Raw genomic sequence first — 22,992 nt, forward strand, 5'->3', positions numbered from 1 at the left:
GCTGCAGTCCAGGGGGTCACAAAGAGTCTGACACAACTGAGCGACTGAACTGAACTGAAATTTTTAGGTACTCAGTTATTTAAAGATTATGCTGATACCTTCCAGGCCTATTATTTAAGCTTTACTAGGAACCTGGAAGGCTGCTGTCTATGGGGTCGCACAGAGTCGGACACGACTGAAGTGACTTAGCAGCAGCAGCAGCAGCAGGTTGAGTCTAGAGTAACTTTCATCCCAGGGAAGATTCAATCCATTAGGACATAACTTCTCTGCAGTCTCCCTTGAATGTGTCCAGTAACCACCAAGCACTCTCCACACTGACTCTTTGGAGCTTGGACATCTCCCTGCTCTGTGTGAGCTCTGGTTCATCTTCTCAGTTCCCTGGTCATTCTTGCCCAACTCTATGGATTAACCCTCTACATATGAATAGCCCAGCACTCAGCAAAGGTGTACAGGGATTCCCATGCAGGTTCCTGTAGCTCTTTTCCTGCTTGGGTCCCTCCTTTAAAGAATTCTGCCCACAGAATTCCAGCCACCTTGGCATCACTAAAATGCTTATCTCCATCTCCTCAACTCACTGAGGTCACAGGACTCTGTTTAGGTGCACCGTCACCCCCGCCCGTGTCTTAGAGAGTGCCCCCAGACAGAAAGGTGAGGCAACCATAGACACATCTCGGCTTTTGTTCCCCACTTTCCTTTGGGATTATGATGCCGAGCTGTCTGTGGTACAAAATCTGAAAACACTTCTTTCGTGTATTTTGTCTGGTATTCTAGTTGTTTTCAAAAGAAGGTTAAGTCCAGTCTTTGTTACTCCATCACGACCAGAAGCCAAAGACTCAGGAGGTGATGTATGAACAGGGACTGAGTGAAGTGAGCAAATAAGTCATTTGAAGAGCTGAAGAAGAGCGTCCCAAGCAGAAGGAACGGCAAGAACACAGGCCACTTCTGATGAACAGCAAGGAGTGAGAGGGAGGGAGACAGGAGATGAGGTCAGACAGAATGGCAAGGGATAGATCATGTAGCATCTTGCAAGCCATGGTAAGGAGCCAGGATTTTAAGTGCAATGAGAAAGCCATTGGAGACTTTACACGGGGAAGTAATTTAATCTGACATGTTTTAAAAGAATCACTTTAGCTACAGTGAGAAAAATAGGCTACAAGCAGCAAGGGTGGGAAAACGAACATCAATTAGGAGGCAATTGCAGTGATACAAGTACAAGATGACGGCTGTCTGGACTGGGATGGAGGCAGCGGTGTTGGTTAGAAGTGGTCACACTGGGATCTCCCTGGTGGTCCGGTGGTTAAGACTCCGCACTTCCAACGCAGGGGGTGCAGACAAGCTGCCTTGTCTGTGTTCTCCCATAATCCTGCACATGTCCCTCCATGGTGCTCACGACTCCCACGTGGCAGTGCTCCCCAGCACACCGTGCACCTCTTAGGAGCAGGACTGCAACCTCGCCCATACCACACGCCCACAGCTAGCTCAGGGCTTGTGTCAGTGGGCGGCCAACATATGTGTCTTAAAGAAGGAAAAAAAAAAAAGTTTACATGTCAAAAGTGGTCGAGGAAGGCTTTATGGAGAAGGTGGGATTCAAGCTGTACTTTGCCAGCACTAGATTTTACAAGAGAGGGAGAAGATGAGAGAGCGTGGCAGAAGACAGAGTGTGGCAGAAGGGGCCAAGCCAGGAGAGAACAAAAGGGCAGAAGTGGGGAAACATGGAGGATGTCCAAGAGACAGGAGTCAGCTGTGTTTGGCAGACTCGCATGGATCTGGGAGGAACGGGGAAGCGAGGCTGGGGCCAGGCTGGGAGGCAGCAGGGGTCAGGACCTGTTTCTCAAACTGTGCTCCTTGGAACACCAGTGTTCCATTAAGTTGGAAATGTGACTTGCTTCCTGGTTTCCCCCTAAGTTCAAGGCACTTCTTCGTAGACTAGTTTGAGAACAACTGTCATGACCGATAGCAAACGATATGACCTTGTTTATTAAGTGATTGCCTGCTGGGTACTCTTCAACACAGTTTTCTCTCACTCAGTCTCACAACAACTCTGTGAGGCAGGGACCAATATTCTATTTGCAGATAAGGAAACTGAGTCAGAGAAAGGTTAGCTTGCCAAGCTCTCCAGCTGGAGCTGCTGGAAGCAGGAGCTGGGGTTAGCTCAAATCCAGGGCGTCTGAGAACTAAACTCAAGCCCATGTGTGAGCGCTGGGCTGTTCCTTCCCCTCCTTCCTGTGGGGTGTTTGGGGCTGATGGTGGGGGAGATCAGAAGAGCAAAGAAGGGAAAGAAGAAGCACCTTAGCACTCACGGAAGGTGCCTCTTCCAGACACTGAAGGGAAAGGATCACAGCCAAGGAGAGAAGTGGACCCAGAGCGAGACGACGACAGAAACCCAGCTGCAGAACTGAGATAGAAAAGTTCACGAGAGCTGAACTCTGCTGGAAAGCTCTCCGCTGCGTGTGCATTTCTGCCACATGAATCGTCTACACCCAGACGGGCCTGACTCTCTGAGCCGGGGTCACAGAGCTGCCCTCCAGAAGACTGACAGGGGGAAATGTTGCTGAGGGCTGTCTGGGCAATGACAGGGGGACAGACCAGAATGACAGGGCAGCCACGTTCCTAGGCAACAGATTACAGGAAACCTGCCCACAGCCCAGCCATGCCAGCCCCTGCTCTGGGCCATCACAGTTTTCCAAGTAGTTATTGTGGCTGTGATTGGAAAGGGGTCACAGTCACATGTTTAGGATAAATGTAATTTTGTTGGCTTAGAGTGTATGTTCTGGAATGCTGCAGTCTGGGCCAGGCCTGGCTACAAGCAAAAGGGGCGTCCATGACAAAGAAAAAATGCATTATATATGCACAAAACATTATAGTTTGCAAAGCCCTTTATCATCTTGATCTCATGTGAGTTGGACGACAACCCTGTGATGTAGGTGAGGAAACGGAGGCACAGAAAAGTCAAGCGGCTTATAGAACGTCACACGGCAAGTCCATGTCAGAACCATGTGCTGTCCCCAAATCTTTGGGTTCCAAGTTAGTTCAGGTGTTTGAGACCTAAACTAACAAGTGTTTCAACAAGTGATAAGGATAAAGAAAGCAAGAGAGGACTCCAAGGAGAACAAAACACTGTTTTCTCAATCACTGTGAATCTGAAATGTACTTTAAAACAGATTTCAAGTATCTAATGCTTTGTGGGCTTCCCTGGTGGCTCAGTCGGTAACAAACCCTCATGCAGTTCAGGAGATGTGGGTTCGATCCCTGGATCAGGAAGATCCCCTGGAGAAGGAAATGGCAATCCACCCCAGTATTCTTGCCTGGAGAATCCCATGGACAGAGGAGCCTGATGGGCTACAGTCCCTGGGGTTGTAAGAGTTGGACACGACTGAGCAACTAAACCACCACGTGCTTTATACCACATCAAAGGATTTCACCCTCATTACTTCACACTGCTCCCAAGATGGCAGGTAAGGAGGTGAGTGTAGGTGATTCACAGAGAAAGAAACAGAGGCTCGGGGTGGTGAGGAAACGTGCCCACGGGACCCCCAGCCGGGAAGAGGATGAACTCCTCCCGGAGGGTTGCTTCCGGCCCTGTGCTCCTCTCCCGACCCCAGGCCTGGCAGCACTCAGCGTGGTCGAGCAATGGAAAACGCTTACGGGCCTGTGGTTCATGTGCCAGCTGTGCTCTGTCCAAACCAGCGGCTCCCTCTCTGTCTGCCCTGCAGCTGGGGCCCTGGTTCCAGCCCATGGCCTCCCCATGCCACTGGTCCACAGCAAGACAGGCAGAAAAACCACGGCCTGGCCCTCCACCCTGCACCCTCGCTGTGCCAGGGCTCTGCGGCTTGGCCATGCACGAGGGCCCACATGACGCTCCCGGAATAGCTGTCACTGTCGAACAGATGTGACCACGCAGTCCCCTGGGATGACCCCTGGATGCCTCCACGTTGCAACTCTCTCCTTCGCCCTCACCTTCCTGTGGCTCAAGCCAGGATTTGTTTTCTCTGGTCCTGCCTCTAAGTTGTGCCCACCTCCCCTTTCTAACGCCCTAAGCCTGATGGCTGAGCTGGACATCCTGCCTGGGGTCCAAGTGCCTAAGGACAGATTTTGGATGACAATTACCTCCACCACCACGACCCCCAACCCCACCCCCCAAACTGACCACTGCCTGAATGCCCCGTCAAAGGCTTCCACCGGCCTTCCCAGAAAGCCCGCTGACTGGTGCCCACTACTAGGGTAGCCTCTCTGGATCTGGGGCTGTATCCTGGGGCCAGCCTCCTCTCCTGCTGCCGAACGAGCATCCTCTCCGTCAGAGATGCCGCCCCGCTGCCTCCCCCTCCCCCTTCCTGTTCCACGCTACCTGCGTCTCTCCTGCCACAGCCTTTAAAGGACTAGAAACAACTCAAACGTTCAATGATAGAAGAACCGATGAACAAATCATGCGTATTTACAATGGGATGTACAACCGTGCAAATGAAAGCGAACCAACGACCTACCTCCACGTAGAGCCGAAAAGAGAGTGGCAGAAGACTATGTGCGTGATTGCAGTGTTTTTATGATGCTCGGAAACAAGCAAAACCATATATTCCTCAGGGATATATTCGCATATAATAAAAGGTTTTTTTTTAAGCAAGGAAATGATAACGAGAACATTCGGGACGATGGTTACCTCGGGGTGAGGAACGGGATCAGGGAGCAGCACTATAATTGGGGACCTTGGGTTGGGAGGTAGGCTGGAGATGATGGTTTCGTGCTTCTGCTTCATAGGTTACACACATGTTCCACGTATTCTTTCTTATATACTAACTGCTTCAAGATTAGATCACGGGGGTCCCAGAGGTGGTGTTTCGTATCATCTGCTCCCTACTCCAATTTATCTGCAGGAAACTGTGTCCCCACCAAGCACCTAGACTCCAGGTCTCCCCCCACCACCTTCATGGCCAAATGACCTGGAAGGATGCACCACCCCCGTGTCCATCTCCTCCCTGCCCACTGGCTGACCCAGTGCTCCACACATCACCCTGTCCCTTACTGAATGGCGGTGCCCAAGGGGGTCTTCTCTGGCCTCTGCTCACCCTGCAGCATCTCACGGCCCCATGACCATCTGAACACTGATGCTCCCCATCTCTGTCCCGCCCAGCCCTCCCGCTCCTGTACTCCAGGATCAGATGCCCAATGTCCACCTAACCTCCCCACTTGGATGTCACACAGGCCCTTCAGAGGCATGTTCAAGTCCAACTCCTGACTCCTGCCCACAAGCCTGGCCCCCTTCCGGCGGCTTCTCTTCATCCATCCAAGCACCTAAGCCAGCCAGGAGTTGGTCTGGGTTCCCTGCATCTTTCCCGCCACGGTCTCTCCACTGTCCCCCAGCCCCAGCCAATCACCAAGTCTGGTTGTTTGACCCCTTTCATAGTTCTCACATGGGCTTCCTGCAAAGCTCAGTCAGTAAAGAATCTGCCTGCAATGCAGGAGACCCAGGTTCAATTCCTAGGTTGGGAAGATCCCCTGGAGAAGGAAAGGGCAACCCACTCCAGCATTCTTGCCTGGAGAATCCCACGGACAGAGGAGCCTGGCGGACTGCAGTCTGTGAGGTTGCAAGAGTCAGACATGACTGAGCGACTATACCACCACCACCACCATGGTTCTCACATCTGTTCTTTCCAACACCACCAAGCCCTTCACAACCCAAGCTGGCATCCTCTCTTGGTCATAGGAAAGCACTCAGCTCACCAGTTCTCCCCACAACCCTGCTCCTAGCCTCCCCTCAATCTGGTCTTCACCCTGTGGCCAGTTTGGTCCTTGTCACATGCAAACCTGAGTGCATCTGTGCCCGTTGGGCACCCTCCCATGGACCCCATTGCCCTCAGCTTTCCATGACTTACCCCACCGACCTCTCCCACCTCAACTTCCTCATCTCCCTCCATGTCTCTGCTTCAAACCCCACCCTCCATCCAGACTCACATCTGGGGCTGCAAGCATGTCTCCCGCAGGATTCTTTGTCTCCCCAGCCCTCTCCAGTCTAGCCTGCTCCATCTAACTCTTACTCCAGGTCCTAGTTTAACTGCTGCTACTTCTGGGAAGTCTTCCCAGACCACCCTTGTTCCCACTCAGAAAATGTTAGATGGCCCCACAATCTCACAGCACCTGGTATGTTTCCTGGTGTGTTTCCTCTATTCCAGCACTCGTGACACTTCATACTAATGGCTTTTTTTCCGTTTTCTGGCCATTCTACACAGCATGTTGGATCCTAGTTCCCCCACCGGGTAGTGAACCCAGGCCCCGTGCACTGGAAGTGTGGATTCCTAACCACTGGACCACCAGGGAAGTCCCTATACAAATTGCTCTTTAACTTATTCATCTCCCACAAGAGCACAGATTCTCTGCATCAGTCAGCAGGGACCTGACTTCCTGTCTCACTAGTACCTCGAACAGTGCCAGGCCCCTGCTAAGCAGCTGGTGAAAACTACAGGAAGAAAGAATGAACGGGAGGCACTGGGGCTTTCCATACTGCTCATTTGACTCTTACAAGCATCCTTTAAGGGAGGTTTACTCTTAGTCTCATTTTACAGGTGAGAAAATGGAAGTAACTTGCCCCAAGTCACACAGCCAGCGAATAGAAAGCAGAAAGTTGGACCCTGCTTTCACACCAAAGCCCATTCGGGCAACCATCCCTCCACCCCTCTGACCACCCCGCCCCCATCCCTCACCCCACAGGAGACCAGGGAGAGCCCGGTCAAGGCCAAGAACTGGCTGGGAACTGGCGCTGGTTACCTGGAAGCAGGTGGGGCCCGGCCTCCCCGCGGGTATATCTGACTGGTAGAACACTTTGAGTTCTGGAGTCAGGGCAATGACGGTCTTGATCACCAAGGAGATGATATCGGACCAGATCTTTTTGATGTCAACACCCTTGGAGGACAACCTATAGAGAATGCTAGAAAAAGTCCTTTTGCTGCCCGTGCTAGTACTGTCCGAATGGACGAAGTTCCCACTGTGGACGTTCAGGGAGTAGTTGGTCAAATGCATGAAGATGTGGTGCAGGTTTTTGGGGTTGGGCTCCTGGTACGGCTCCGTACAAAACCGAGAGAGTCCGTCTTTGGCTATGTAGATCTCTAAGGGCTCTAGAGACTTTAGCAGGACGTACAGACGGATGTCGAACTTGAGTTTGTCGATGAGGAGGGGCTTGCAGATGTACTCCTGGACCACCGCCGGCCTGCTCTGGAGCGTCCCTGACAGGCGGATGTCACTGGGGTCTTTGATGAGGTAGATTCCGTCACCCTGACAACCACTGTCAGGTTTCACAATAAAAGTGGGCTTCCAGGAGGGGTCCCCATCTTTCACCATTCGAACCTGGAGGGAGAAAAAGGATGGTTAGCACCATATTCCTGTCCCCTCTGGTCCCCGAGACACAGCAGGACCTTGGCAAATGGTGAATGAGTGCAGAATGACCCCACCTATGTAAGGACTCACTCAGCACCTGCCAGAGGTAACTCTGTGCCAGGCACTGAGACAGTGACCCCCAAATGGCCCCCGATCTTGTTCCTTTCAATGCGGCCAGTTTGCAATCATGAGACCGGGGTTCCAACCCCAGGTATTGGCTGGTTATTAGCTATCACCCTGCGCAAGTCCTGATAGCTCAGTTGGTAAAGAATCCACCTGCAATGCAGGGGACCTGGGTTCGATCCCTGGGTTGGGAGGATCTGCTAGAGAAGGGATAGGCTACCCATTCCAGTATTCTCGGGCTTCCCTAGTGGCTCAGCTAGTAAAGAACCCACCTGAAATGCAGGGGACCTGGGTTCGATCCCTAGGTTGGGAGGATCTGCTGGAGAAGGGATAGGCTACCCATTACAGTATTCTGGCCTGGAGAATTCCATGGACTGTATAGTCCATGAGGTCGCAAAGAGTCGGACATGACTGAGTGACCTTCACTTCACTTATGTGTGGGGACTATTTGAGGCACTTTACAGAAGTTATTTCATCCAGCCCTCGCAGAACATACGGTTGTTCCCTTTTCATAATATAGGAAACAGGGAACGCAGGCCTGGAAGTCAGACTGTCTGGGCTCAGATCCCCGCCCTGCTACTTCCTGTGTGACCCCATGCAAGTTACATAAATTATCTGTGTCTTTTCCGTCTGTAAAATAGGAGCAAGATTGTTCTGAGGATTAAATGAGAACACATGCAAAAGCTGAAGCCCACTGAAGCTGACACATAAAAGGCAGCCATAAAGCCTAGGTGTTGCTGGTTGTGTTTGTTTGGTTGGTTTTTTGTTTTTTTTTTTTTTTTGAAACTTTATAAGAAACTCCAAAGTCTTTATTTAAAGCGATTATAGTGTTGCTGTTTTTTTTTAAAGATGAAGTAACTTTCTGGCAGACTGAGGGGCAGAACCGGGATTGAAACCAGATCAAGGGCTCTGAGGTGTGTGCACCGTCCTCTGTACTTCCACGTCTCAGTCTCCTCGTTCTAAAAACGGGGATATAAAACCTTCCCCCTCCCCGGATCACTGTAAAGAGGAAATAAACTGAAATGTGCACAGGGCGGAACGCGCCACTACAGCGAGCTCGCGCACGGGAACCATTGGTTTCAGCTTCTGTGTCTCTCATTAGGTTCATCTGGTAGACTCACTCAATCCTTTGATCTGTTGAGACCTTTTGAAACTAGATTCCGTCATCCTAAGATGTGCTCTCCTCCCAGCTCCAGGTCAGCAGGACACCCACATAATTACCTGGGGCGCTTGACCGGCTCAGACACTCAGCCTGACTCTGCACCACTCACACACACCCAGTTTCCCCCAGACACTTGTCTGATCCTTGAGAGGTTTTCTCTAGGGGAGGGGAGCTGGAGGAAATTTAAAGGTGGATCTGGTTTTCCGTTGTTGCTGTTGTTTTTAAGTTTTTAATGCCTAAAAAAAAAAAAATTTTTTTTAATGTGGACCACTTTTAGTCGTTATTGAAATTGTCACACTATTGCCTCTGGGTTTTTATTTATTTGTGGCTTTGCTGGGTCTTCGTTGCTGCCCACGGGCTTTTCTCTAGCTGTGGTGATCGGGGGCTACTCTGTTGAAGTATGTGGGCTTCTCATTGCAGTGGCTTCTCTTGCTGTGGAGCACTGGCTCGAGCGTGAGGGCTTCAGTAGTTGCAGTGTGTGGGCTCAGCAGTCGTGGTTCTTGGGCTCTAGAGCACAAAGTTAGAAGTTGTGAGGCACGGGCTTAGTTGTTCTGAGGTATGTGGGATCTTCCCAGATCAGGGATTGAACCCATGTTACTTGCATTGGCAGGCGGATGCTTTACCACTGAGCTACCAGGTAAGCCCCCTTCCTCTAGTTTATCCTTTGGTTTTTTTTTTTTTTTTAGCTGCAAGGCATGTGGGATCTGCATTCCCTGATCAGGAATTGAACTGGTATCCCCTGCATTGGAAGGCGAAGTCTTAACCACTGGACCGCCAGAGAAGCCCCTTACTCTCTGCAGCTTCTGCCTTGAAAGAGCCCGAGAGAGAGCTTTCCTTCCTTGCTGAACCTTAACAGAGCTGAGCCGGCGTGCCCCAGCGCTGGACTTGCCTGGCCGCACACCTTTGCTGCATAAGCCCAACCCAGGACATCTGTGCTCTGGGTTTTACTTATCTCTCTGACCACCCTATATTTCTAAGTGAAGCTTTTGCCAATTCCTTGGGCGCTATCAGTTACCCCGGGCTTGTAAAAGATCGTTAACAATGGAGGAAACACTTAAAGCCTTAATAATGGTCCACATCCATTGTTTCCCCTCGTCAGCAGGATTTGAGGATGGAACTTCACGGGAGATCAATGCTGGCCTCCCAGGGCCCTCCACCTAGCCTCCCTCGCAACAGTGACCTTGACGCTTATGTAGTTATTTAATATTCATCTGAAGCATTCATACGTTTGGCCCTTTACAGTAAATATAAGCGTACAGGAGAAATGGCAGTTATGGATCAAGAAGTGAAAAATGTCAGGTTTGCACTAATGGGTAATTTTTCCCTCTGGAAAGCTTTTGCTATGCTGAAGATACTAACAGTTCAATATATTATTGGCCACAATATTTTCTCCTTTGAATTCACTGTATATGCCTTAAATAAATTAAACTACATGGTCAATAGTCTCTGTCATTCACTGCATTACTGAATATTTCTTCTGCTCTTTGCCAGGGTAGTACCATACAAATCAAGATTATTAATACCAACAGGATCATGGAACCTTTAGAACTGGAACGATCCTCGGAGATCAATGGCACACAATCCTCTCATAATTCAAACGGAGCAGTGGAGGCTCAGAGAGGTGACATGAGTGGCCTTGGGTCCCCTAACTGGCTATGGGGACGGTTAGGATGAGAACTGGGGCACCCCACGTGGTGCAAGTGCTTAAGAACACCCCAACCAATGCAGAAGAACTAAGAGACGCGGGTTCTATTCCTGGGTCAGAAAGATCCCCTGGAGTAGGAAATGGCAACCCACTCCAGTATTCTTGCCTGCAGAATCCCATGGACAGAGGAGCCTGGCGGGACACAGTCCATGGGGTCGCACAGAGTCGGATACCACTGATGCCACTTAGCACACACACACGGGATGAGAACTGAAGCCTTCTGACCTCACAGCAAGTTCTCTGTGCCATCTTTATCTCTGACAAAATAAAAAAGGTCTCTTTTTCCCTGAATGCTATTGGAAAGATTCTCTTAATATGGCCACACACTGAAGAGTTTGGCCTCTGAGCTTGTCCTTCTTGGAACTGTCATCATAGATCCTGAGTTTGCCAGGCCTGCCTCAGTTCCAGATCTTCTGTCTGGGCTCCTGGCTTGCTCCAGTATAGGCACTATTTATGGGAAAGCTTCATAGCTGTTCTGAATGTCATTCCCCAAGCCACCAGGCCCCTTCAGTAACTTCTATTTTAAAAAGAGAAAAAAATTCTAGAAGTCACATTCACTTTCCTCAGAGGTTTTACTCAAAGGTGACCTCTTCCCCCCAGTTATTAAAGTTATTAAAGAACGAACGCATTGGTTCTTAGCAAGAAGTCACGGACCAGAATCTAAAGATAGTCTATATAACTAGGCCCCAGGCCCAGAAATTCTGACTTAACAGATCTGGGATGAGACCTGAGCATATACGTATTTGAGAAAAAGCATGACAGGTAATTCTGGTGTTCACTCCATTTGAGAATCACTGGGCTAACATGAATTAAATAAAAATGCAATCTGGACCCCACATACTGAATGAAGTTTTACGCATTAATGCTAGCCAGAATATGAGAAAAACTTGCACTTGGGCTACAGCTGACGGTATCACCAGTTTCACCCACACATGCCCTTGCATGTGAAATTCATTATCTTGTAACTGTGCACAGAGAACCGAGAGAGCTGTGCAGAGAACCCGGAGACCAGATTGCCAGGCACTCGCTGGCGCTATTGAAAATTGTTATGTCTTTTACTGCCCCCTAGTGGATATTTAAGAAATGTGACCAGGAAAGACTCACCCCCCCGACCCCCGGCCCCCCATTCAAAATGTGACTCTTGTCATTTGGCCACCTGGTGCAAAGAACTAACTCATTAGAAAAGACCCTGATACTGGGAAAGATTGAGGGCAGGAGGAGAAGGGGACAACAGAGGATGAGATGGTTGGATGGCATCACCAACTCAACGGACATGAATTTGAGTAAATTCCAGGAGGTGGAGATGGACAGGGTGCTGCAGTCCATGGGGTCACAAAGAATTGGACACAACTTAGCTACTGAATAACAACAACAAAAGCACTCTACAAAATGCTAAGGGTCGATCCCTGGGTCGTGAAGATCCCCTGGAGAAGGAAATGGCAACCAGTATTCTTGCCTGGAGAATCCCATGGACAGAGGAGCCTGGTGGGTTATGGTCTACAGGATCACACAGAGTCAGACACGACTGGAGCAGCTTAGGATCCACACACACAGTCTTAAAGAAGCACCACAAAAATCTCTCTCTGCAGTACTGTCAAGGTAAGCTCATACTTTGAATGAATAGAATCTCGAGAACGCCATGGTTAGCCAAGGTCATGCTCAGTTCTCACGCTGTCTGTCCCTTACAAACACTTCAGGTGTTCTCCTTAATACACAGATTGTTAAAAAGTCTCCCTCAATTAAAATCCTCTGTCTGTATAAAACTTTTAGAATTATGGGCAACATGAGTATGAAATACAGGAGATACATACCAGGTAAAATTAGTGACGTTTGTATTCTTCAAGGTGGTTTTTTGTTGCTGTTGTTCTTTTCCAAACTTACCATTAAAAAAAAATACCAGTAGCAGCAAGTGTCTCTGAATATATTTTCATAAAGGATAGCTCTTGGCAAACAGATGTTTGTACGCCCATGTCCATAGCAGCTTTATTGTCACTAGCCAAAACGTGGGAGAAACCTGAGTGTCCATCAACAGATGAATGGATAAACAAAATGTGGTATGTACATACCGTCAAGTATAATTCGGCTATAAACAGGAAGGAAATTCTGACATACACTACAATGAAACTTGAAGACATTGTGCCAAGTGAAATAAGCCATCACACTAAAGGAAAAAATACTATATGGTTCCACTTGTATGAGGTACCTGTATGCTATGCATGATAAATGGCTTCAGTCGTGTCCAACCCTTCGTGACCCCATGGACTGTAGCCCGCCAGGCTCCTCTGTCCATGGGATTCTCCAGGCAAGAATACTGGAGTGGGTTGCCATGCCCTCCTCCAGGGGATCTTCCCGACTCAGGGATGGAACCTGAGTCTCTTATGTCTCCTGCGATGGCAGGCGGGTTCTTTACCACTAGGGCCACCTGAATCAGGTATCTAGAGCAATCAAATTCAGAGAGACAGAAAGTTGAAAGGTGGTTACCAAAGACTGGGAAGGGGGAGGACTGGGGAGTGACTGTGTGATGTATACAGTTTCAGTTTGGGAAGACGACAAAAGTTCTGTAGATAGATGATGGTTACAGCTATACAATAATATGAATATATTTAACACCACTGAACTGCACACTTTAAACTGGCTAAGATGGTAAATTTTATGTTACACGTGTCTTACCACTTTGAGTTAAAATTTTTTCATTGAAAAAAAAAAAAAGGGAATAGTTTTCGGTGAGTTAGAAAGAGTACTGAAGTGAAAAACAGAAAATCTGGATTCCAGTCCCAGTTTAGTTAGGAAACATCTGACTGCGTGACCGTAAGAAAGTCACCTGACCTCCTAGACTCTGTTGTACTCACCTATACAATAAAGGGGGTCACACTGAGGTCCCTGGCTCCCGCCAGCTAACGGGTTCTGAACAATGATTTATCTTGACATCACCCAGCGGAAGGCTGTGTTACAAACACGCGAGTGATGTGAATCAGAGGAGGAGGGCTGAGGCAGGGCTGCGGTGATCAGCGCACAGGGATGATCTACGGGATCATGAGCCCCCCCACCCCACCCCGGATGGGAGATTTGTGATGCACTTGAAGGAGTCGGCAGGGCAGCGGAGGCACTCAGGCTAAACTATTTCGAGAGAGAAATTCAGCCACCGGAATACCAAGCCACAAAACATTATTAGCAGTGAGGGGGCAGGTAAGGGGACAACTGCCGAAGAAATACTGTGTCTGCGATAGCGGGGACGTCAAAGCCAGTGACAGCGGTCCTCTGTCACTCGGGTGAATTTGCATCCAATCTTAGCAACCGAGACCCCTGGTGTCGCAGGCACAGGGAGCAGCTTGGCAGCAAAAAACAAGACTCTGGTAGACAAGCAGATGTTATACAGTACATGTCGGGCAGGGGCAGGGAGCAGCCCCTCCCGGTCTCAGCCAATCCATCCTCACGTGGCCAGGGGCAGGGATGGGGGGTGAGGGGGGAAGGAGGGGTGCAAATTCCTCCTCCCAGTGTACCATGTACCAGGCAATTTCTGAGTCAGGAGAGGAGGCGGTGGTCTGCAGCTAGGTTACTGAGGGCCAGGCAGGAAGGGGCATGGTGGAAGGCAGCCAGGTAAGGCCCAGGGGAAGAACAGGCAGAGTGCTGTAGCAGTGGAGTTTTGAGAAGGCAGGAGACAGCAGGATTCATTCCAGACTCCAAACACCTTGTGTTTCTACATGATCTGTAGGCAACCAGTGGGTTTTAAACTGCTGGGTGACCTAGAACACACATCACTCTGGCATCTGAGGGGGGATGCTTTGATGGGGACAAGATTAGATGCAGGAAGATATGGGGCTATCCAAGGCCCAAGGGGCTGAGCTGGGCAGTGGCGATGGGATTGGGATGCAGAAATGGGACAGAGGTGGATTCAGGGGCAGCTGGTGGCTGGATGGAGGTGAAGGGGTGGAGGGCTGGTGCCACTTACAGATTTACGGGGAACTCAGGAACAGGAGTGGGTCCTGGTGGGGAGGGGGGTGAGGAGTTCATCTCATTGACTGACTTATCCATTGAGCACCTGCAGCCACAAAGCCAATTTAAGATTTTCTATCACCTCCTCCATAAGCCCCTCACTATTCATCAGAACAGGACCACATTGTTCAATATTTCATGCAGATGATTAATATTGATATAGCAACTCTCCTGGCATTAGCAAAAATAAGAACTGCTGGCTGGCTGGCCTGAGACACCAATTTTAAACTCAGATGGGGAACATCTTGAACTGGAGGAAGAGAATCCAAAGAAACTGCTCAGCCTAGCAGTTACTGGGAGCGGGGGTACTCTTACTACACCTGTCAAACATCTTCCCACTCCCTCGCTTTTGAAGAGATATAATCAACAAACTGTGGAACATTCTTAAAGAGATGGGAATACCAGACCACCTTACCTGCCTCCTGAGAAATCTGTATGCAGGTCAAGAAGCAACAGTTAGAACTGGACATGGAACAGGCTGGTTCCAAATTGGGAAAGGAGTACATTAAGGCTGTATATTGTCACCCTGATTATTTAACTTATATGCAGAGTACATTATGCAAAATGCCAGGCTGGATGTAGCACAAACTGGAATCAAGATTGCCGGGAGAAATATCAATAACCTCAGATACACAGATGACACCACCCTTATGGCAGAAAGTGAAGAGGAACTAAAAAGCCTCTTGATGAAAGTAAAAGAGGAAAGTGAAAAAGTTGGCTTAAAACTTAACATTCAGAAAACTAAGATCATGACACCTGGTCCCATCACTTCATGGGAAATAGATGGGGAAACAATGGAAACAGTGACAGGCTTTATTTTTGGAGGGGCTCCAAAATCATTGCAGATGGTGACTGCAGCCATGAAATTAAAAGATGCTTGCTCCTTGGAAGAAAAGCTATGACCACCCTAGGCAGAATATTAAAACACAGAGACATTACTTTGCTGACAAAAGTCCATCTGGTCAAAGCTATGGTTTTTCCAGTAGTCATGCATGGATGTGAGAGTTGGGCCATAAAGAAAGCTGAGTGCCAAAGAATTGATGCTTTTGAACTGTGGTGTTGGAGAAGACTCTTGAGAGTCCTTTGGAGCGCAAGGAGATCCAACCAGTCAATCCTAAAAGAAATCAGTCCTGAATATTCATTGAAGGACTGATATTGAAGCTGAAACTCCAATACTTTGGCCACCTGATGCGAATAACTGACTCATTGGGAAAGACCCTGATGCTGGGCAAGATTGAAGGCAGGAGGAGAAGGTGACAACAGAGGATGAGATGGTTGGGTGGCATCACCGACTCGATGGACATGAGTTTGAGCAAGCTCCAGGAGTTGGTGATGGACAGGGAAGCCTGGCATGCTGCAGTGCATGGGATCGCAAAATGTTGGACACGACTGAGCAACTGAACTGACTGACTGAATTGAGAAAAACCTAAATGGTAAGACAAAACAAACAACAACAACCAAAAAAAGAAAAGCCTGTTGGTTTTGATCACTGATGAGTGTTTGGGGTTTACTTGAACAGCTTAAAAGAAATAATATGAATTATTCCCAAGGATGTACAGCTGACCACTCCCATGCAACTCCTTAAAATGGAGTGGCTTAAAAGACCCTCCTCCCTGGGCAGAACTGCTCCTGGCATCTGAGCAGCCTCACTTCCTGCCCCTCCTGCTCTGCCCATCCCTCTTCCACACCTCTAATCCTTACCTCTAAGTCTTCCTCCCCCTTCTTCGATGGCAGGGCTCCTGCTCAGCACCAAAGGCCCAGCTCAAAGGATCCCTCTGAGAATCCTTTCCTGCCCTAGGAGCCTCCAGGCAGAATGTCCCTTGCGTCTGTCCTCTGTGCTCCTATGGTTGTGACCTCTAACCCGTCTCCAGCACGTCTCCATCACACTGTAACGCAACTGCCTGTGTGTCTTTTAAGTCTAGAGCTATGGTGTTCGATAGTTGCGTCTTTAAGTCTATCGTGGGAGCTAAGAACACAGACTCTGCCTGCAGTGCTCCAAAGCCCAGCGCGCTGCCCTTTCCTAGCTGTGGAACCCTCGACAGTTTTTTGACCGCTCTGTGCCTCAGTTTGCTCAGCTGGCAAATGGGAGTAACAGCAGCGCCTCCGCCATGGGGCAGTTGAGGGGATTCCACAAGTTAAACGTGTGACTTGCCCGGGCTAACATATGGTGGGCTATTATTGTTATTTATCGTGTTCTCTCTCCCACGAGCTCATTGAGGATCAAGACCACGCCTTATTTTCCTCACTAATCCCAGAATGTAGCACCATGGGTGCTCAAGAAACATTTTCTGAAGTGAAATTATTAGGAAGCTTGATTTCAATGGCATTTATGAGCCCCAGGGACATTAGTTAATAGGTATCTAGTTGACAGATTGCCAGATAAACCAGCTTCTCCGGAAAGAAACAAGATTATTCTAGTAAGAAAGAAAGAAAATAAAGGGGAAACAGCTATTTGTAGAACCCATGCCCTGTGCTCTCTGCTTTATAGCCATGATCTCCTGAATCCTCACAACCCACAAGGAAACTGAGGTTCAGAGAGGTGGAGACCCAGAGCTGCCGCCACACAGCCAAGTCTAAAGTCTGAGATCTTTCCGTGACAACCACGTCCTTTGGGAAAACTCCAAGCAGTTGAATGTTTGGTTTAATAGGTAAAGTGAGGAAAGAGAGAGGTTGTGGGACTGGAAAGTGACATTGTGTGATAATTGACAAAGTGTCAGCCCAGCTGACAGGGCCTTGCTGGAGCCCCCATGGTAAGAAGAGGCCTTTTCCACAGCCCAGAGCCCCCTTGAGCCTTCACGGCCTGCCTCCACCCCCAGAGAGGAACCATCACACACACACACACACACATACACACATATACTTTACAAACAAGAAACCAGGGACTTGCCCAGGGCCATACAGCCAGTGCTTGAGGCAGAACTAAAACAGAAAGCCTCCAGATTTCAACCCAAAGTTCTTTCTACCCTAATGGATTCAGCACCTGAAGAGGTCTTTGGGAAGGGACCTTGGGTGTATGTACGGCTGAGTCCCTTCGCTGTTCACCTGAAACCATCCCAAGGTTATCTGTTAATAGGCCATATTCCAAAACAAAATAAAAAGTCAAAAAAAAGAAAAAGAAAAAGAGAGAGAGAGACCTTAGGAGTAAGTCCTCTCTCTTCGCTCTGAATAGTAACATCACGTTTGTTTGGTATTAATAATAAATTTCACTGCTTTCCAGGCAGACCACCTTATTGAAGCCTTGAATCTCCATCCTGGGGAGAACGAGAAAATTGAGGACCAGAGACTCAAGCCTGAAGCCAGCAGTCACCCAGCAAGAAGGCAGAGGCAGCAGCCCTGGCTCTCCTGCCCTTTCTTCTGAGGATGGTGTCCCATTTACCTGGGAGGCAGACACAGCATCCCTGGACTGCAAAGGAGGATAGAGCACTTCTGCTCACAAGACAGGATCCTCTCCATCAGCTTTCCCCCAAACCCAGCTTGTTGTCAACGCAATTTAACGGATCCCACTTTTAGTGAACAGCAACTTTATGTGGGCCGTAATCTATCCATCATTAGCAAGCAATCAGAAAGCCACTCTGGATAGAACACACCTGGGACTATAAAACCTGCTTAATAGAAAGGAACCAGTCATTTTGTGAAACTGCCCATTTTCCTCTCAGGTCCGCCCACAGCATCCAACTCCTTACTGCTGGAGCTAAGTGGGGGGCAGTGGGGGGCGAATACAGGGACAGCCAGCTCGCTGCCTGGCCTCCCCACCCGCTCCCCGCCACTCTCATCCCCCCGGCATGGGGGGCTCTAACCAGGCTGGCCGAGGATGAGCCTATGGGACTTGGGGGTCCCTGAGCCCACGGGGGCCCCCAGGCTGCCTGACCTTCACCTCCGCTGGGTCCCTGGGGCTTGAGTGTCTGTGGGGAGCGGCAGAGCCCAGGTCATGGGCTCGCGTCTCCGAGCCACCGCTGAGCTGGACGGCCCTGGCCAAGCTCCTCAACCTGTCTGCATCCAGCGTCCTTACCCATAAATCTGGAAGAACAGGGCCTGCTTCCTACAACCACTGTGAGGATTAAACAGTGTCTTGCCTTCGTACTTAACACAGTATCATTTTTTGTTATTTCACTTGACTTCAATGTTATTATTCTGCCTCCATATTCTGATCACCCTTCTGATTCCCATCTCATCCCTGACCTTCTGGGCTGGAGTCTGAACGATTGCGGGCGCCGTGCACCGCGCTGCCCCTGGTGACCTGTCTCTGACCCTCAGCTGTTGGCTGTTCCCCTTGGACGGCAGCCTCACATTCCCATGCTCCTGTGTGGGTCACCCCTGGCCTCACTGGCCTTACCCCTCCCCATTTCCTCTCTTCCCCACAGTTTCTGACTGAGATTCCAGAAGCATTCCAGCTGGTCCCACCTGGAATGTACCACCCTGGGTTGCTGAGTAAGCGCCCCCTGCCATCTAAACACATTTCTCCAGTACTGAGGGTTTCCTGCTAAAGAATGGACTGAATAATCTTGAGCTTACTTCCAGATACAGACGGGACAAGGTCATCATCAGAAGGGCCTCAGGCCACCAGCCCTAGCTTTTCCTCCTTCCCAGCACCATAGTCCTGCCCCTGGCGTTCTTGCCACACTTTACACTGAACTTTAAAAAAATGCAAGAAGATCAATGACTCATTTTACAACACTGAGACCATGTCCTCCCTCCGATGTTTCAGCTCTTCAGGCTAAAACAGCACTGCTGTTTGCAGGACTGATTAGCGCCAAGCTTCAGGCTAGACTCATCGGGATGTATCCATGAGATCCAAGCCTACAAATGGGCAATGATATTTTCACTTTTATATTTTGTAACCAGAGGTCTCCCCTACACGCTCCAAGACCCTCAAAAAAAAAAAGGCTGAGTTAACTCAACCGCTCATTCCTCCAGGGCAGAGAACTTGACTCCTACCTCTCTAGGTTCTCCTGCCCCGTCCTGTCCCCACCCAGAAGGGAACTTCTTTGGAACCCGACTCACCCTCTCACTTTGTTCACCGCGGTTCTGTTTGGTCCGGGATCACAGGAAACAGGACTTTAAATGCCCACGCTGGGTGATCTCTGCTGTGCCCAGGACTTCCATTCCATACGTCCTGGATGCAGGTGACTCCTGGCTTTCTGTCCGTGGGCTCCAGCCCCATAGAATTAGACATCTCCACGGGCATCACAAATTCCATGTGGCCAATACCAACCCTTTGTCTCTCTCCTCACATCTACGCCTGCTGTGCTTCCTGCATCAGTAAGTGGTACCGTGTCCCCTAGCTGGAAACCTGGGAGTCACCCTAGCACCTACCTTCCTCCACATTCCCCATCCCATGTAGTCCCCCAACTCTGACTCCTTTACACATCATTCAGACCTCAGCGCCTCTCGAATTCCTCACCTGTAATACTGGAAGAGCTTCCTAAGTCACCTGAGGCCCGGCAAAACAGGCTCCGTCCTGAGTGGTCCCGTGTATGCTCTTCAGTCCTTACAAGCAACCCCATGAGTCAGGCATTAAAGGGTAAGGAAATTGCTATTTTTATAGGTCAAAAACAGCCATATGGATTATCAGCAATTTCATACGGTCCAAACTAATATTAATGCAATTATTGCCCCCCTATTACAGGTGAGGAAACTGGGACTTAAAGGGTAAGTTATTTCCCCAAGGTCAAAGAGGTTGTACCCTGGGGGGCTCAGGATCTGAACCCAGGTGTGGGTTCACATCCCCAAAGGCTATCCTTCTTCTCTCTGCTAAACTGTACCATCTTGCAGGATTCATATATCAGTTCCTAGAGGAAAGCTCACCACTTCACATTTTAAAATATAATTAATAATAATATATTAATGACTACCACATTGAGCTTTCCAGATGGCTCAGTGGTAAGGAATCTGCCTGCAATGCAGGAGACAAGGTTTCAATCCCTGGGTTGGGAAGATCCCCTGGAGAAGGAAGTGGCAACCCACTCCAGTATTCTTGCCTGGAGAATCCCATGGACAGAGAAGCCTGGCGGGCTACAGTCCATGGGGTTGCAAAGAGTTGGACATGACTTAGCAACTAAAGAAAAACAACAACAAACGACCATTTATGAGCACTTACTGTATGCCTTACATTAATTATTTTACCTAATTTCACAACCATGCTATGAGAAATCTATGGATATTGAATTTTCTGTTTGGTTTATTTTTTTATCTTTTTGTGTTCTTGGGCAAAACATCTACGTTCTCTGCTTCATTTTCCTCAAGAATGTGATGGGGATAATATATTTACCCCATCCATATGATGGGGATGTTTTGAGGACTGAATGAGTTCATGCATGTGAAGGTGTCTTAAAATATGGTGCTGGACATATACTGAATGTCACATGCATGGGCATGCTCAATTGTGTCTGACTTTTTGTGTCTCCATAGACTCTACACTGCCAGGCTCCTCTGTCTATGGGACTTTCCTGGCAAGAATACTGGAGGGGGTTGCCATTTCCTCCTCCAGGGCATCTTCCTGGATCAAACTCACATCTCCTGAGTCTCCAGCATTGCGGGCAGATTCTTTACCACTATGCTACCGAGGAAGCCCTAAGTGCTATGCAAGTATTCGTTATTACTATTTTTAAGAGGGAAAGACGATCAAATTTTCAGTTTATGAGCTATTGCTTCTTCAGTTCAGTTCAGTCGCTCATTAGTGTCTGACTCTTTGTGACCCCATGGACTGCAGCACACCAGGCCTCCCTGTCCATCACCAACTCCCGGAGCTTACTCAAACTCACATCCATCATGTTGGTGATGCCATCCAACAATCTCATCCTCTGTCATCCCCTTCTCCTCCCACCTTCAATCTTTCCCAGCATGAGGGTCTTTTCCAATGAGTCGGTTCTTCACATTGGGTGGCCAGAGTATTGGAGCTTCAGCTTCAGCATCAGTCCTTCCAGTGAATATTCAGGACTGATTTCCTTTAGGATGGACTGGTTGGATCTCTTGCAGTCCAAGGACTCTCAAGAGTCTTCTCCAACACCACAGTTCAAAAGTATCAATTCTTTGGCACTCAGCCTTCTTTACAGTCCAACTGTTACATCCATACATGACTACTGGAAACACTATAGGCTTATAAGCTTTTTAAAAATTAAAACACAATCACATGCAACATTATATTGGGCTTCCCAGGTGGCTCTAGTGGTAATGAACTCGCCTGCCAGTGCAAGAGACGGAGGAGACGCAGTTTCCATCCCTGGGTCGGGAAGATCCCCTGGAGGAGGGCATGGCAACCCACTCCAGTATTCTTACCTAGAGAATCCCATGGGCAAAGCAGCCTGGCGGGCTACAGTCCATTGGGTCTCAAAGAGTCAGACATGACTGAAGCGACTTAGCATGCACGCACAACAGTGTATTAGCTTCCAGGTAGTACAGCATAAGTTAAGTCTTTGTCATTCAGTCGTGTCTGACACTTTGCCACCCCATGGACTATAACTTACCAGGCTCCTCTGTCCATGAGACTCTCCAAGCAAGAATACTGGAGTGGGCTGCCATGCCCTCCTCTAGGGGATCTTCCCAACCCAGCGATTGAGCCCAGGTCTCCTGCATTTCAGGCAGATTCTTTTACTGTCTGAGCCACCACATAATGACTTGATATTTGCATATATTGCAAGATGATCACCACAATAAGTCTAGCCAACACCTTCCACCTTACATAATTAAAAAAAGTTTTCCCCTTGGGATGAAACTTTTAAGATATACTCTCTCAGCAACTTCTAAATATACAATACATGGCTGAATCCCTTCACCATTCATCTGAAACTGTCACAACATTGTTTGTTAATCAGCTACATGCCAACACAAAATAAAAAGTTTAAAAAATAAAGTAAAAAATAAATATACCATACAGTTTATTCACTACAGTCACCACGCTGTACATTATATCCCTGGGACTTACTTATTTTATAATTGGAAGCTTATACTTTTGACCACCTTCACCCATTTCATCCCAAATATTTTTATTTTTTTGTTTGTTTTAGTCTTTTTAGTATCTTTTGTGTACGTACATGATTGTGTATTGTTAAATAAAAGGCCTATGGTTCAGAGAAGTCAAGAGCCCTGTGAATCACAGTCAGGAAGTGACGTCAAAACATCAGGAGGGAAAAACAGTGAACAGCGAGGGTGGGAGGCAGGGAAGCCTGAGCTGACTCCAGGGACCCGGGCCGTGAGCCTGGGCGCTTGCTTCCCGAAGTCCCGATGGCACGGTGTCTGTCGCTGGGCCCACCGGGCTCCGGGTGGCTGGTTGGCCGTGGACAGCAGTGAGGTGCTGATGCTGCTGGGTGACGGTGCTGACTCCACCGGAAGCGTGCTGAATGGAAACCGACCAAAAAGCCACTCTCCTCTGAGAACCTGGCCTGGCAGCCAAGTGCCTGCCCAGGAAGGCCTGATGATTCACACCAGGAGAGTGAGAAGGAGACCTCCTGCAAGCCCCAGGATTTCAGCCACAGGTTTAAATTTCAAGAAGTGTGATAGTGTTGACATGCAAGGAATTACTTTTACACACCTTTGATCACTCTGCAGCGCTGTGGCATTCTAAGTGAGCCTGATGGTTGGAAGGCAAGCTGGGCAGAGTTTTACAAAGAAACTCCTACTGTGCCCCTAGAGGTCAGCTCCACAAGCCACT

General features: G+C 48.8%; 1 protein-coding gene across 3 annotated transcripts in view; it reads right to left on the reverse strand.

Annotated features, from left to right (window-relative positions):
- Positions 1-22,992, reverse strand: part of TTLL11 (tubulin tyrosine ligase like 11) — a 269,684-nt gene that overhangs the window by 164,287 nt on the left and 82,405 nt on the right. For all 3 annotated transcript variants that reach the window (XM_059891842.1, XM_059891843.1, XM_024999560.2), the window contains exon 4: positions 6,757-7,332. In XM_059891842.1, the coding sequence (XP_059747825.1) occupies positions 6,757-7,332 (576 nt within the window). The remainder of the gene's footprint in view (positions 1-6,756; positions 7,333-22,992) is intronic.

This window comes from Bos taurus, chromosome 11 (assembly GCF_002263795.3).
Source record: "Bos taurus isolate L1 Dominette 01449 registration number 42190680 breed Hereford chromosome 11, ARS-UCD2.0, whole genome shotgun sequence".
Lineage (NCBI taxonomy): Eukaryota > Metazoa > Chordata > Mammalia > Artiodactyla > Bovidae > Bos > Bos taurus.